Source organism: Camelina sativa, chromosome 9, assembly GCF_000633955.1.
Source record: "Camelina sativa cultivar DH55 chromosome 9, Cs, whole genome shotgun sequence".
NCBI lineage: Eukaryota > Viridiplantae > Streptophyta > Magnoliopsida > Brassicales > Brassicaceae > Camelina > Camelina sativa.
The window spans coordinates 30,265,639-30,282,626 of record NC_025693.1 but is presented as its reverse complement, the minus strand read 5'-3'; the positions used below and the strand labels follow the sequence as shown (position 1 = coordinate 30,282,626).

At 34.0% G+C, this 16,988-nt stretch overlaps 3 protein-coding genes and 1 long non-coding RNA gene across 5 annotated transcripts; 1 reads left to right on the top strand and 3 right to left on the bottom strand.

Moving 5' to 3' along the window:
- On the top strand, positions 2,215-5,152 carry LOC104713190 (BEL1-like homeodomain protein 3). The gene is made up of 5 exons (XM_010430260.1): positions 2,215-2,395; positions 2,914-3,749; positions 3,835-4,211; positions 4,294-4,354; positions 4,440-5,152. The coding sequence occupies exons 2-5, from the start codon at positions 2,970-2,972 to the stop codon at positions 4,833-4,835; spliced, it is 1,614 nt and encodes a 537-aa protein (XP_010428562.1). The 5' UTR covers positions 2,215-2,395; positions 2,914-2,969; the 3' UTR covers positions 4,836-5,152.
- Positions 5,312-7,945, bottom strand: LOC104713189. 2 transcript variants are annotated; one of them, XM_010430258.2, is made up of 5 exons: positions 7,744-7,945; positions 7,017-7,433; positions 6,789-6,820; positions 5,621-6,592; positions 5,312-5,533 (listed from the first exon to the last, which is right to left on the bottom strand). In XM_010430258.2, exons 2-5 carry the CDS (start codon positions 7,372-7,374, stop codon positions 5,507-5,509), a joined length of 1,389 nt encoding a protein of 462 aa, XP_010428560.1. In that variant the 5' UTR covers positions 7,375-7,433; positions 7,744-7,945; the 3' UTR covers positions 5,312-5,506. The 2 variants fall into 2 exon arrangements, with proteins under 2 accessions (XP_010428560.1, XP_010428559.1); XM_010430257.2 differs by having other exon boundaries at positions 7,748-7,944.
- On the bottom strand, positions 10,240-11,634 carry LOC104713188. The gene is made up of 2 exons (XR_755585.2): positions 10,782-11,634; positions 10,240-10,623 (listed from the first exon to the last, which is right to left on the bottom strand). It is a non-coding gene; the product is annotated as an uncharacterized LOC104713188 (long non-coding RNA).
- On the bottom strand, positions 13,532-14,886 carry LOC104713187 (bZIP transcription factor 44-like). The gene has a single exon (XM_010430256.2). The coding sequence runs from the start codon at positions 14,322-14,324 to the stop codon at positions 13,776-13,778; it is 549 nt and encodes a 182-aa protein (XP_010428558.1). The 5' UTR covers positions 14,325-14,886; the 3' UTR covers positions 13,532-13,775.

Below are 16,988 nucleotides of genomic sequence, written 5' to 3'. Positions count from 1 at the left end.
TTAAAAAAAAAAAAAAAAAAAAAAAAACTATGAAGTATTCATAAACCAAATTGCGATTATTTTTATATCATAACTAAACATATTGATTATTATTAGCTGTCATATAATGTAGGTGTACTAAATGTGGGAGAGAGCTTTTGTCCAAACCAAAGCTGTTGATTTCTTACTCGTTATTTTCCTCATTTAGCACTATATCATCATCACTCATCGTCGGTTCATCACCTTCTTACATCATAGTATTATAAAACTCATCATAATTCGCTTTAGAAATCCACATTCATTAAAACCTATTTTAGAAAGTTAAAAAATATTTCAACCTTTCATATATTTGGATTTACTCCCATATATTATTACACTCACCAGTCGTTTGCCAATTGTACATTAAAGAAAGAAAGAAAAATCCACTCATTAAACAAAAAAAAAATGAAGATAATTTGGTGTAACACATTGATTCTCATTGAAAGGTTTGTGTCGGCTGTTCCAATCTATAAACAAAACCAATACTCAACCAGAAATTAACAAAAAACAATAAAAGAATAAAAACAAAAAATTAAAACAAAATAGTAAAGAATAAACATTTATGAATAATGGACACAAATCCGTTAACGAACGTCGTCTACAAAACAAATTGGCGTCCAAGTCTTTTTGTTTTTTTTGGCCACTTTCACCAACCTCGCGTCCGACACAGCTACCTTATTTATTTCAATTCTTCATCATTTTTATTCAAATTCTACTTTTTCTATTATTTATTACACAACCTCCATAGATCCTCTTGGGACAAGGAATCGACCCATCATAAAGCTTCCATTTTATATTGTTTTATAAATTTATAAATAAAAACATCCATTTTTTTGGTTTATGAATAAATACATTGTTCCTCATGTCACATATACATAACCACTTGATGATTCAAGAAGATATATGTTTATTGGGTTAGTCAAATTATTAGATTTTTCGTTACAAGGAAGGAAATTGGGTAGTCAGTAGTCACCAACTGGTTGTTAAGGGTCCTTTAATCCCTCAATTAAGCAATTGAGCATACACAAACACTTCTTCCTCAAAGCAACACTTCTGGCAAATCAATTTCTCTTAGCTCTAGGGGTGGTTTTGCAAATTTTATAACTTCATTTTTAATATATTGTTTTGTTGACATTTCTAGTTATTTTATTTATTTGTGTGAATCATGTAAGAAAATAGAAAATTCTGAATTTATTTAGTTTCCTCTTTTGCACGTCACTTAATAAGAAATGTGTGCCCGATGTATTACGCGAACGATACACGTATGCCTGCCTTATTATAAAATAGTAGGAGAGCAACAAAAAATATGTTTATTTGTTGATTGATTTCAATTACATGTATTTAGAGACTTCATAGATTAGTTTATGAAGTAGTATCATAATCTCTCTCACGTAACACATGTTTCTCGTTGGCTTATAGCCAAGGATCCCTACCGCAATCATGTAAGAAGAAATAAAAACATATGTTTGGTTCATGACTAACCCATTGATTTTAATCGCACAACCACAACTAATTTGAGAGATGCTTTAGTTAAATTAATCTGTCATTAAGCTTTGGTGGAGAAATTTAATAGTAAAACAACTCGAACGGTTGCTTGAATTTGTTTCCAAGCTAGTATTAAACTTCACAACAACAAAAAAAAAAAAACATAGAATACGAAAAACTCAACTCTTGTTTATATTTTTTAAATGATACTATACTCTTTTTTAAAAAAATTTATAAGCACCAAGTCAAGTCAATGACAACACAGTATTCGTTCTGGTTCCAATAATATTCTCTTTTTATTTATTTATCAAATTAACTTGAAATTTAAATGCATATTTTATGAAAAATATTCTCTATTATCTTAATAACCCTATCAGAAAAATATATAAATGAATTTTCTGCTCACGCGTGCTGTTCTCTAAATGGTTGGCACAGAAAAAAAAAACTATTATATAAAATGATAATTTGATATAGAAGCTTCGGTTGGAATAAAAAAAACAAACAAAAATAAATTACTGGTAGAGATTGTCAAATTTTCTCCTCATATGTTTAATTATATATTTGTTAAACATTATTATATATTAATTATAAAATTTTAAAAAATCAGGGTTTGTTGTCGAGGTTCCAATGATAAGATGGTTTGGTTCTGTTCTTTGTGAGTTAAAGCACCAAAAAAAATTTGTTTATAATTTAATATATTGCAATTTATAATAATAAAAATCGTCTCTTGGGATTGGGTGGTGTCTTCTCTCTCTCTCTCTTTTTGTCTTCGACTGTTCGAAGTTCTTCTTCTTCTTCTTTCTTCTTCTCTCTTTTTATCTCTGTGTTCCCTGATTCAGTCACATCCACAATCTCTCTTTTTGTAGAGGCTTTTAAAACTTTATCATCTCAGGTTGTGATTTTTTTTTTCCTTTTTCTTTAAACTTTTTTTTATAATAACTCGATTGTTCTTAGTATTAGTTTCTTGATTATGATTGACTTGTTACTTGTACTGTGTTTCTTTTTTTAAAAAAAGATTTCCTTTTTAGAAATTTTTTATCATCATCATCCATCTTCTCTGTTAATTCTTATAACCAAGAAAAAGAAAAAGAGAACACTTTTTATATATATCTCATGGTTTCATCATCATCATCATGCTCTGTTTTTTTTTTTTTTTATGGTTGCGTCACTGATTGAAGTGGAAAGTTTCATCTGTACAAATAAAAAGATTAAATTTAGGGTTTTGATATCTTCTTTTACCTAGATTTAGGGATTTCTGGGGTTTCATTTGTTTCTTGAATTCATCAGTAATTGCGGCGTAAAAGAATATGATGTTTTAACCATTTCAAAGATTGTTCTTTTATTACTTATCTCTATCCACAATTCAAGTTTTTTAAACTTACACGTCTCTCTCTCTCTTCTCTCTTTCAGACAATCGGATGTAAACAACATTTTCTTCTTTTTTACATTACAAAACACACAAATCAATGGCTGTGTATTATCCAAACAGTGTCGGCATGCAATCTATGTATCATGAATCCATTTACCTCAACGAACAACAACAACAGCAACAACAACAAGCTACTTCTTCCTCTGCTGCATCTTTCTCCGAGATTGTCTCCGGAGATGTTCGACATAACAACGAGATGGTGTTTATCCCACCAACAACAAGCGACGTTGCCGTCAACGGGAACGTTACTGTGTCAAGTAACGATCTGAGTTTTCACGGTGGTGGTCTTTCTTTAAGCCTTGGTAATCAGATCCAGTCAGCTGTCTCTGTCTCTCCCTTTCAATACCATTACCAGAATCTTTCGAACCAACTGAACTACAATAATGCTTCTACTATGTCGCCGGATGAGAATGGGAAGAGCTTGAGTGGTCATCATCATCATCATCATCATCATCAACAACAACAGCATCACTCTGACCAAATGATACCTTCCTCTGGTTACAACAACAACAACAATGGTGTTGGATTCTACAACAATTACCGTTACGAGACATCAGGGTTTGTGAGTAGTGTTCTGAGATCTCGTTACCTTAAACCCACTCAGCAGTTGCTTGATGAAGTTGTTAGTGTCAGGAAAGAATTGAAATTGGGGAATAAGAAGATGAAGAACAACGATAAAGGTCAAGACTTTCAAAATGGGTCGAGTGATAACAACATTACAGAAGATGAGAAACCGCAACAGTCGCAGGAGTTATCTCCTTCAGAACGTCAGGAGTTACAGAACAAGAAGAGCAAGCTCTTAACAATGGTGGATGAGGTAAGAACAAATCATAATTTGAATACTTTTTATAAGTGAGTGAGAGTAGAATGTTTTTATAATTTTTTGATGATTGTTGTTGCAGGTAGATAAAAGGTATAACCAATACCACCATCAAATGGAAGCTTTAGCTTCGTCTTTCGAGATGGTAACAGGTCTTGGAGCAGCTAAGCCTTACACATCCGTCGCTCTGAATAGAATCTCTCGTCATTTCCGTTGCTTGCGGGACGCGATAAAAGAGCAGATTCAGGTAATCAGAGGGAAGCTTGGTGAGAGAGAGACTTCTGATGAACAAGGTGAGAGGATACCACGTCTTAGGTATTTAGATCAACGGTTGAGACAACAAAGAGCTTTACATCAACAGCTTGGAATGGTTAGACCAGCTTGGAGACCTCAAAGAGGCTTACCTGAAAACTCTGTCTCTATACTCCGCGCTTGGCTCTTTGAGCATTTCCTTCACCCGTACGTTGTTTGGTTATCAAAACACTTCTTACTATTTGTGCTTCTCTTAGCTTAAGTAATAACCATTTCAAGGTTTTTGTAGATATCCTAAGGAATCAGAGAAAATCATGCTTTCAAAGCAAACAGGACTATCGAAAAACCAGGTAACAGAGAAGGCGATGAGGTCTCACTTTTTTTTGTTGTTTGCTTTAAATTTGAATGGTCTTCTGATTCTTGACATTTTTCGAGGTTGCAAACTGGTTTATTAACGCGAGAGTTCGACTATGGAAACCGATGATCGAAGAGATGTATAAAGAAGAGTTTGGAGATTCAGAGTTAGAGACTAACTCTAATCAAGACAACAACAAAACGCAAGAAACTTCTCAGCTCAAACACGAAGAGTCTTCTTCACAACAACACAATCAGGGAAACATCAACAACAACAACATCGCATATACATCTCATGGAGAAGAGAATCTCGTGTTTGCAGATCCGAAACCAGACCGTGCTACCACTGGAGAGTACGACAGCTTGATGAACTATCATGGGTTTGGTATTGATGATTACAATCGCTACGTTGGCCTTGGAAACCAGCAAGATGCCAGATTCTCTAATCCCCATCAATTGCACGACTTTGTTGTCTGAAAAGCTTCAGTGCTTTTTCACAACCTTTACAGACTGGCAATGCCGGTTAATTGGGGGAGTATGATTCTTGAAGCGCAAGAAAAGTCGCTCTTCGCATTTTTATAGATAGGGGTTATATAAAATACACCTTATACGTATATCTGTAATATTTGTTGTGGCATATAAAAAAAAAAGATAGATTTTGTGAAAACTGTAGGTGTTAGTTTTCACATTTGTATACGAAACTGAGCCTTGTGTACACTTTGGTAAGCCAATATTGTAATGTTTTGTGTATACTCTTCATGGTGGTAAAAACAATACTTTCAAGTGTGAGCAAATCATAAGATTTGATATAATTCCATTATCGGTTGCAAAGAATTGGAGCAGATTTTGAGTTCCTCTGGAACTTTCGTAAACAACAAAACCTCGTGCTATGTAAAACTGGAGATGCCTGTTTTAAAATTAGGATCTTTGTAAATGGCTGGCAATTTCTCAAATCTCCCTAACATGACATGTTTGTTTCATTACTAAAAATTATCCCCACAGGTTACACTGAAACACACAAAACATCCAAAAAAAAAAACGTTAAAACACAGCTCTAAAGGCTAAAGCTGAAACTGATGCTTAATACTGTTTTTTACAAAGCTTTCCTAAATAACCCACATGCCTCTGATCCAGATCCAGGGGTTTCATCATAGCTGAGATGTCTGGTTAAGTCCCTGAAATATGTCTTATCCGTTATTACAAGGCTATCATTTCATTCACAATTCAGGTTTGAAAAGAATTCAGAGTGTATGGGTCTTTACCTCTATGCTTGGTGAAGAACGGTTATTACGATGTCTAGACCAAAACCCCTTCTTCAATGCAGAGTCTTTGGACGAGGGTTTACTCCACTTGGAGCTGATAGAAGCGAAGTGCCATTTCAAGAATGACTTATTAGACGAGCTCTTGCTACTGCAACTAGGTTCCAGCTTGAGAGCTTTGCCTTCTCGTTTCCCCATTTTCTCGAACACAAACTCATCACATTCACTCTCACCGTAACTATCTACCACACGGTTTTTACATCTTTTGTACTGCTTTGCCTTCGCTTCCGCCTCCGCTTTTAGAGCTTTCCTCGTTATTTTCGCAACCCGTTTCTCCCCAATCGTGCATATGGGACAGGCAGGATCGTACTTCTCTATTTCGGTAGTCATGGTCTCTAAGCACTCTGCATGGTAAACATGGCCGCAAGCAAGAACAGCAGCAATTGGGAGCTCGAAATTGGCAATAGAAGACCTCTCCGTTAGTAACTTTGAGCAAGCACCACAAGTCTGTTGATCAACAACGGAAGGGGAGAAGGAGAATCTGCTGCTACCACCACTTAGTTTCCGTCTGCCAGAGCCTAAGTGTTCGCTATCAAAAGACCATCTCTCCCTTTGAGAATACGCCACGAGCTCAGAAAAAGTGTTCATAGACCAGCCACCTTCAGAGGAAGCGTACTGGGATCCGGTGGCGAAGTCATTGCTACAGGTCGAAAGCACAAACGATGACCTTCCTTCTGAGACTGAGTAATTGTTATTTGGGGATTTCAATCCTAAAATTTGACTATCAGAAACCTGCCTAAACAACTGGTGCCCAGGTGAACGCCTAGCCCGTCTTGATGGTGTGGATTTAGGAGGAAGCAAACGAGAGTGAGCTGATGAAAGATCACCGACTGGATTGGGAAGAGAAGGTGTAGAGAACAAAGGTTTCGGTTGAGCTGACGGGACAACTCCAGGTGAGTCAATTAAATTCTTCACCTGAAACAGTGACGATCCAAAAAGAGGCTAAGAAACCCTGAAGGAAAAAAGATATTACTTCCTAAGTAGAAGAGAAGTCCAAGCACTCTTAACTTCAAATTGTAAGGAAGTAAAAGGTGCTTCAAGAGAAACACACAGGACAGAGAACAAACCAAAACTCGTAAGCTTAAACTAGAGTTCAAATCGATCATCTCACCTCAATGAGATCACTGCTTGCCAATGATGAACCTGCCGCACAGAAAAGAGTTAACATAAGACACAGCAAGAGTACATAAGCAAGCTTAATTCATTGCAGTAACGGCAAGATAAACATCCTACCTAAAAAATTCATCTGGCAACTACATATGCTTTTCAATATAACGAGATAGATTCTAGTCTAGATAAAGCTCCCAATACTAGTTGTTGTCTTATGGAATTAAATTACCTGAAGAAGGTGGAACCATAGAATTAGTACTCAAATCAGGAGTAGCTGATTTCTGAGAAGCAGGAGTGCCTAAATGTCCATCAGGAGGTGTACCTCCCTCCTCAGAAAGAGTACCTCTTTCAGATCCTAAAGACATCTTATCCATACTAATACCTCTACTCCCAACAAAAGAACTGTAATAAGGAGAACCCTCAATCTCATCAGCAACTCGTCTCCTATTGTCACGCCGGAAACTCCACTGTGGCGAACACGCTGAGTTACGATGAACAACAGATGCACTAGTCGCAGGTCCACCACCACCACTACTACTAGGTGGAACCTTTCTGTCTTTCACAGCTACACAACAAACTGAACCCATAATCCTTTTAACTTAAAACACACACAACAAACTTGTACAACAGCCACTTGTCTTCCTCCCTGCAGAAGCACACCAAGAAAACACACAATACAATAAGATCTGAAACTCTTATAACCAAAACAGAAGAAAAATTTGTTTCATGTTATCAAACAAAAGCGATCAATTCTAATGGACTCAGGACATGAAATGAAATGACTGAGTCAAAGAACAAGAAAACACGAATTTTTTAAAACAGAGAGATTGAGTGAACGAACACGAAAATATTAGAAATCAACCTAGAAATGCTAAGTCAATTCGTTGTAAATCACCAAGGGACAACAACGAAGGTTCTGGGCGGAATCAAAAAACACAAGAAAGGGGCATACGTACGTACACAGGAGATTAGATTAGATAGAGATAGAGATCCTCCGACGATGAAAATAAACGGCGGAGATTTAACCGTCGTTGATTTGATCGGCACAACCCCAAATCGATCTGAGAGAAAGAGAGAGAGAGAGAGGGGAAGCAGTTTTTGGTTTTTGTTTATTTGGGGGGTTTGGGGTGCGCGTCTGCGTTTTGCGTCTGGCAAGGAAGGAAGAAACACGCACGGGGAATTGTGCCACGTTCCTCTCTCTACCTTTTTNCTTTTTTTTTTTTTTGCTTTTTCTTTATTTTATTTTGTAATTTAAAAAAAAAAAAACTTTTGCTTTTTCTTAAAGATTTTTGTCTATTTGGGAATCAACATATGAATGAATGATTTAAAATTTAAAAACATCATTAAGAAAAATAAATTATAATACTCCATAAAAGTTGGCTAATTCATATCCCTAAAGAGATAGACTTACCATTTAACTACCATTTTAAAAAGTTAATTAATCACCATTTCCAAATTAGTAAATTGATTTATATTTTTGGGTTTATAGTTATGTTGCATGGAAACTCTTTTTGAAGTGTGTTTCCCGTTTCCGAAACGTTTCGGAAACGGAAACTCGTGGAAACTCGGAAACAAGTCACAGAAACACGATTCCTACAAATCTCTGTTTGGAAACACGATGGAAACTCCGTTTCCGTTTTGGAAACATGACGGAAACTCTTTTTTATAATTTCAAAATTTAATAAATAAATAAATTGAAAATATAAGAATTCATGATACATATAATGATAAAAAAATATAATATAATTAGTAGCCTAAAATTTAAAATCCCTAAATATATAATGATGCTAGTCAAAAAATTTGATTTTGAATGTTTATTTTTTTTACAGATTTACTTTTAATTAAACTATTTAATATATGTTTTGAATTTGTGTTGTTTCAAAATTTTTTAATATGGTTTTTATGATTGGGGATTTATTATATCTCTATATATATATATGTATATACGTTTCCTACACGTTTCCATTACTTAATTTTTGAAAAAACCCGTTTTCCGTTTCCGAAATGTTTCGTTTCCGCGTTTCCATGCAACATAAATTTATACTATTGAAGTAAAGAAGATAGGTTTGGTGGCTTTCTGGGCCACGAGGAGGGAGGGAGTGCGCTCTACGTGTTACTGTTTCTCCATTAGCCGCAAAAGCCAAAAACTTTGATGCCCCTATATACTTATATTTATATATAAAGACTACTTTTTTTTTTGTCAATACTCAAATAAAAGTTTTGATGGCAATTATTTTACAACTTTGTTTACTCTCGTCTTACATCAAAGTAACATATTCGTTCACCCACTTCTCATCAGTTAGGCCATAAATTTAGTGACGACAAATTAAATAACATTAATCAATGTTATGTACTTTACAAGTATAAATGCCAAAACTTGTCAGCAGGCTTAGGTTAGAGTTAGACCCCGACTTTATTTTTCAAACTCACGCGCAAGACCGCACACCTCGTGCTTTTTTTACTTTGTTTAATGCTACTTACTACTGTATTAGGTTAATTTGTGAAATTTTTTACTTTTCTTCTGAATTAAAATCATAGTATAATTTTTTGTAAACAAATCCATATTTAAGGTATGAAATCACTAATCATACCTTGGCCCCATGGAAGAAAGAAGAAGTCCCAATCTAGGTGAGGTGACTTTTCTTTTGTTTCAAGAGATTTGATTAGTCATTAGTCATTAGTATTTAAATAATGGGCTTTCTTTGAGGGCCCATTACCAAACAAAAGCCTCGACCTAACCTCTTAATCACTCGACAACCTCTGCAGAGTGGTCAATAGCAGCTACAGTTCCCTCATTTGTTTATTTTTTTTCTTTTTTTGCACAATTTGGCCCATCCAAAAATTTATATATATATTTAGTTTAGATAATTCTTGAATGGAGCAAGTAGCTAAAGAATAGATTCTGGATCGATTATAAAAATAGTGGTTGAGAATCTGGAGATGAAGTAATATACTCCACATATATTATTGCCTTGGAAGTTATAGTGTTATTCTTACGCTAAGTCAGAGTCACGAGTACAACTTTTTTATTCCTTTTGAAACAGAGTATATTTTTTTGCATTACAAGCAAATAAGGACAAGATCACTAATCAATACACGGAAGATAGATTCATTGAACATATATATATATATGAGTTTTAAGATATTGGAAGAAAATGACTTTTGTTCATGAAATAATGTTTAATCATTTCATCCATGACCACCACTACTTACACCTATTTCTTGGTAGGCTTTGCAAAAAAGTTGATATGAAGCATTCTTTTTGGTGCGTGACGATCCCTTGAGAGTGATCTTTTTTTGTTTACTTTTCTCTTCGAATGTCATGATTATGAGTAAAGACTATCTAAGATCCATACCATTTGAGAATAGTCTAGTTAGTTGCATCTCTTTATGTGGGGTGTTAATAAATTTCGAAGATTTTTATGGCGATATTTTGCTTACATTATGTAACATGACTGAAGACTTTTCTCATACATTTGGTCAATGATCAATTGTAGTGCAATCTACACATTGTATGTACATATATAAAGCCAAATTAACCTTTTAGGTAAGGGGAAGAGTAGAAATTTGAAACCAAAATCTCAAAACTAATGTGTTTTGTTATTATCTTCACTGATCCACTAAAGGCTTCAATGTCATATAGTGAGGCGAAAACCGATCGACTAGTCATCAACTTTAGAATCATTTGAAGACGAGGCCTTGACAGATTCGAAGTGTTCATGGTTATGATCATGATCATGGTGTTGGTGGTGGTTTTGATTATCTTCATCTTCTTCACTGTCATTCATCGCCTGGTCGTTGTGCTCATAGAACAAAAATGAAAAAACTTTAGATATCTGCATAGGGAGACAAAATGATCAATTCTTGGCTGGTCAAGATAAAATGATCATATCACCAAGAAGAGTTAACAATAACATTAGAAAAACAGAACAAAATAATCTCCTTTAGAGAGAGAACAATATTTGTAAACCTAAATGATGTTAAGTTTACTTACTACGTGATTTGGTGATGAATGACAAGAGCTAGAGATTATAAACTGCAGTTCACAGCAGACAACTAACACAGATGGTTTATGAATAGAGTAATGGATTTAAAATCAGAGAATTATGAGAAGTCTCCAGGTGTGGGAAAACTCATAAAAGCCTACACATGAAGCAAATGTCTCACAAAAGAACGAGAAACAGAGAACAGAGTGTAGCCTAGATGGCTAGATGATTCAAAGGAAAATCCAATCCTAACTCAATTGTTTCGAGATGAGGTAAGCTGGTCGCGGAAGATGTTTTTAAGTTTTGTAATGTTTCCAACAAAACTTAAAAACGTAAAATAATCAAAGTTAACATAGATTAAAGAAACGAAAAGTTTTAAGTTTACATGAACTCTCTTATGATGAAATCATCTTTCTTTACTGTAAGTATGGAAGATCTCACTATGTTTACCAAAACACATAGATAAGCTACCAGATCGTTTAGTTTTGTGTTGCATAACATGAAAGCAATGACACAAAGAATGGAAAACACCTGGTTAGTAGCAAACCAATACACACTAGCTAAGAGTCTAAGACAACTAGAAACAGAGAACTTCAGGAAGCAAAAAAACGATCAGGCAGACCTTTTTTTTGTAAATTCTTAAGCAAGGAAACCGATATATAGAGACACTGAGAGTCTTCAGTAAAAAAATGAAACGTGTAAACAAATAAAATAATCTTCGACAGGATGCAAAAATCGATCAAGAAAACTAAAACCTAACGAAAAAATCGATCTAAGAAACTATCTAAGATCCATGCCTTAAACTGTTACGGAATCCATAGACTAAAATTAAACCTAACGAAAAAAAGAAAAACAACGAGATTTATTATTTCAAACCTTTGACTTTGAGGAAGATGAAATAATGGTCGCCAGCGAGAAGTAGTCAACAGCGTCTAATTTCGTTGGGCTCTTTTTTGTTTTTTTTCAAGGGTTAGTCGTAATAAACGACGTAGTTTGGCAAGCTACAGTGAAAAAGTTTGAAACGACGTCATTCCGGAAGAAAAACAAAAAAAACTCAGGTCAATTAAAATTTACTGCTAGTTAGACTTCATGATCAATGGAGACTGGAGAGCCCATCCCACACCTGCCAGTCTGCCACACCATAAAAATTGATTCGAAGAGTTTTTGTTTCTCCCGTTGTCTATTGGACTCAACATTGCTCGTAATGCATTGCTTGGATCTTAACTAAACACTTCAATCAATGTGTTTCCATTTCTCCTTTCTCACAGTTCTATATATACAACTTTTCTAATCAAAAGAGTTACAACTCTTTCTAATTATCAACTAGAGTTTATTTTTGGCCTTAAGTGCAATTGAAAATCTTACGGGTGAACAAATTACTCTTGTAACCTGTACGTAAGTGCTTTTGACCGGGAATTACGAACCTGTATATGTGATTCATGATAGATAGTGGTAACGCGAATATATATAATTGTAAATAAATGAAATACAAATTTAGGCCAGAAGATATATAATGAAGAAGCGAATGGTGCAACAATCTAAAGAATCGATTCCTAATCAAGCTTTCGTACGTGTATTATTTATTCGGATCAATTATAAATAAAAAGATGAAATCGATGACAACAAATTGTGGTGGAGACAGAGAAATATACGCCACATAATATTACCCTGAAGTATATAGCATTTATTCGTACGCTAAGTCACATACACGAACAGCTACTTGCCCCATTTGTTTATTCCTTTCACTGAGTCGTAGTTATATTTTATTTGCAATAAGCATATAAGGACAACATCACTAATCAGACAACACCAGTTATATGGATTCATTGAACATACATGAGTTGTTTTCAAGTATTGGAATTTTTTAATTTTCTTTTTCTTGTGTGTGTTTATGGTTTAATCATTTCGTCTGTGACCAACTTACGGCTATTTGCTTGGTAGATTTGTAAAAAGTTAATATTAAATATTGTTTTGGTGCCTGACGATCATTGAGGGTGATTTGTTTTGTCAAATTATCTAATCGAATGTCATCATTGTGACTAAACTCCGTAATTATTGCCACTGTAAACTTCGTTGAAACTCATTCATGGTAGCTAGCCTCCATCTAGGGGTTGATTTAAATCGATCTCGTTTTAAGGTTAGGAGATCATTGTTCGAGTTTTTCTACTGAAATGTTAATAATATATAATTGGAAGTTGTATATGTCTTCAATGACAAAAGTACTCGGTGTGCTTCACAACTCCAAAGATTAGTGTAGACTTTGGTTTGAGATTCCTCGATTGATAAGAAGAACGTATGGTATGAAAGTTACAGTTTGCATATAAATAAGATACAATCCTACATACATATGTACATTTAATTGATAGGAATTTGAGATGAAAGAATTGACATGTAGATATTTAAAGGAATAAAGAAACGAAATTATTGATATAGTGAAATCATGTGCCTCTCGTACGTAAGATTCTTGAAAAAGAGAAAACTCGAGTGACCCATGATAATAACTCATTTTTAGATGTAAGTACCAAAATGCATCATGATTTATCACATCGGACAATATAGTCTCCAACACAATAATCACAACAAACCATTTCTATATAGTATATCTTATAGGACCACCCATCTACAACAAAACCGTCCACGATCTTTCACATTTTTTTTTTTTGTTTTTCAATATTTTCGCTAATAGCCAAAAATCTCATCTTTCTAATAAGAGCAACAAATACTCCCAAATAAGGTATATAGGAAAACCCCCAAGGAAAAGACAAAACTATATTATTAAAAAAAAAATTATACCAAACTCACATCACCATCTTCATGACATCACATATCTTACACTGTCTATAAATTACAATCAGTTAAAACTCTAATTGAGCGTTACTTAATTAAAATCATCTTATAATATAAAAACAGAGCATCAACATAAGAAAGTTACATCTTTACCCCATGATAAGATTCGTCTAATCTCACGATGATAATGATATGAAATTTTTGATTACTACTACTTAGCAACAGTTGAAAACATCACCAGCAGTAGAAGCAGAAGCCATGATTGATTGATTATAAAACCCTAAATTCATATGATTCATCACTCCATCGTAAAATCCACCACCACCGACGTCGTTTAATCCCTGACCGGTCTCCATACCGAACCCTGAAGACGAAGACGATGCTTCGACGAAGTCCACGATCTCGTTAAGGGACTGGAGACGGTGGTTGAGCTCGAGAAGCTGAGCTCTGAGAATGTCGTTCTCCGCTTCGATAGTGACGTAGTGTTGCGTCGTGACGGCGATCCCGGCGACGAGCTGAGCGTTTTCTTTACGTAGATGAGTCACCTGAACAGTGAGATCGTCCAAATACTTCTGCTTCCTCATCCTCGACCTCCTAGCTGACTCTCTGTTCGACTGCTTCCTCTTCCGCTTCCTCTCGTCGATCAGATCTTGTTGTTGCCCGCGGAGATCAGACTCTGAACCGGAGTTTTGTAAACCGGTTATTGATATCGTCGACGAGCTATTTCCACTAGTCGACGACGCCATTTCAGTTTTATTATTCATATCACACGACACAAGAAAATCAATACACACAAAAAAAAAAAAAGACGCAGGACCCGAACGTTATTATGTAAATATATAGATATGAAAGAAGTATATAATATATAGTTTTATGTTATTATTATGGTTATAGAGAATATAGATATATAGATAAGAGGGCTAAAGGAGAGATGATTTATGAGAAAACATAGAACCAGTAGAGGAAGACAACGGAGAAAGATTGAACAAGATGGGTCCTGCGTCTAAGAGACGAGTCTATAGTTAAACCAGATCTAAGGATTTCACTAATCACCGGAGACATGAATGTTTGAACATCAAGATCCACTAGAGTTTTGCCACATCAAAAAAAAATATTATTATCAAAAACAAAACACACAGAAACTGATAATCAAAAATTAAAAAAAAAGAGAGAAGTTAAAAAGGTAGGAAGAAGAAATTGAGGAAGAGAACCAAAACAAAAACGCTAAAGAAGAGAGAAAGAGAGAGAGTAAGTGAGTGATTTGATTCGAGAGCGAAGGGGGAAGAGGTAAATTAAGGATTTGGGAGGGGATTATATAGAGTCTGATAAAAGGGTTAAGAGCATTTAACTAAAAAAAATAAAAAAAATAAATAAATAAAGAGAGAAAGTGAATATTAGAGAAAAAAAAAAGGAAAAGAAAATGGGAAGATGAAGAAGCATGTGAAGTGGGATTTTCCGAAACAGTCAAGTTACAGCTGTTTTGCAATATTTTTGTATTTTTATATTCATGTTTATGGGTTTGATTTTTATATTAATGATTCTGTATTCTATAACAACCAATGGCTATTTTTAGACATCTTGTATAGAAAGAAGGAAAGAATCTTGGGTATTCTATAGGTGAAAATATTTGTAATTTTTAAATTCTTTGAATTTCATTCTCTGATTTAAAGTAGTCTGTTTAATTTTTTTTTAGTCAAATGACGAATTTTTTAAAATTATACTCCTACTATTTTTTTTGGTAAGACAAAGGAAGACAAACCTCCCTAAAAAAGAAAAAAAAGTAAAATTACAAACAAATCCATCGCGAGATCGCCTCTCCACGCGCATCTTCCATCATGATAGAGAGAAGAGCCTCCGGACAGGTATCGAACAACTGTAAGCCTGATGGATGAGTAAAAGCATAGTTAGCTAAGCCGTCGGCAAGACGATTAGCCTCCCTATACACGTAAATAATCCGGACTGACCAGTCCTTTGATAACAAGTCATAGCACATACGTACTAGGAATGGCAAGGAATGAATATCAGGAATCCCCGCCGTTAGAAAACCAACCACCAATTCTGAATCAACTTCCAACTCCAACTTCCACCAAAATTATACTCCTACTATTTGTGTAACTAATGTAAAGTTTTTAGTAGAGAATCCTAGAGATTTAAAAAATAATAATAATAATTGAGACTTTTGATTATTGGTTTTCGTATTCTTTTAATACATGAGAATCACCGCCCAAAAGTACCAGAATTAACCGTTCAGCAACAGACACCTGGAGTATAAAGACAAAATTATGAAATGAGGAGGGTAGAGGTGTTATTTCTTCATTCATCTGTGGGTACTTTCGGTATTTAATGTTCTACCAAAATATTCCCAATCTCAATAATTCATTCAACCAAATTTAGACCGTCAATTAGTATTTTCAAAAAATATAGTATTAATCTTTGAATTAAGTACTTAATGTCATATAGTTTTGCGTATATTTCTTCAAGTTGCATAGAAACTATACAAAAAGAACAATAGAATGATACACTTTCCTACGATAAAAGGTTTCTGAGATTTAAAAACTCATCAAAGAGAACTTTCAATGTAACCTTCAAGCAGTGGTATATACCATCAATTACAGTACGTAAACTAATCATTATTATATACTTGGAAAATATAGTTATTAGGATTTTCGGTTTTGGTGATTTACCAAAATACTCACGTACCTTCGAAATCAGTCAAACATTTCGGCAAACAAAATAAATTCTTTACTTGCAAGTAAAAAATAAAATACTAATATAATAATATAATTCTACATATCGACAAAAAAAAAAAACCAAGTATTATGCCAGTATAATAAATTTTAATTAGTTTTTTATTTTATTTTTTTGGTATAAAATATCAATATTTTGTCAAAAAAATTCATAATAGCACAAATTAAAGTTTAAAACACATTTTTTTAAAAAACACATTCAAACTTTAATAATCTTTTATAAAAAAAGACTGATTAAAAATATCTAAACGGTAAAAACTGCAAAATAGTACTTAGAGAAAATAACACTAGTTTTATTTATTATGATATATAGTATTGTATGTGTATTCCTTTAAAATACCTACAAGTAATAATAATAAAGATTAAACAAGTTTTAAAAGAAAAAAATATTAACTACGTATTCTAAGACTTTTTTCCTCCCAAATATTAACTACGGCAAATCGTTTTTGAGAGGAAGAGAAAAAAAAAATGTTTTTTTCGTTTAGAAAAAAAACCTAAAACATTGTTATATTGAAACAAATTGTTTAGAGAAAAAAAAACAGGGCCAGCTTGTGATGGGCTCAAAATTTTATATGCTCAACACTAAATGAGCTCGAAAATTTTACTAATAAAAATACAGGGCTATGAGTCCGAAATATTAAAACGAACCGGGTAAACCTTGTAATTTTAAGCCTGTTTTAA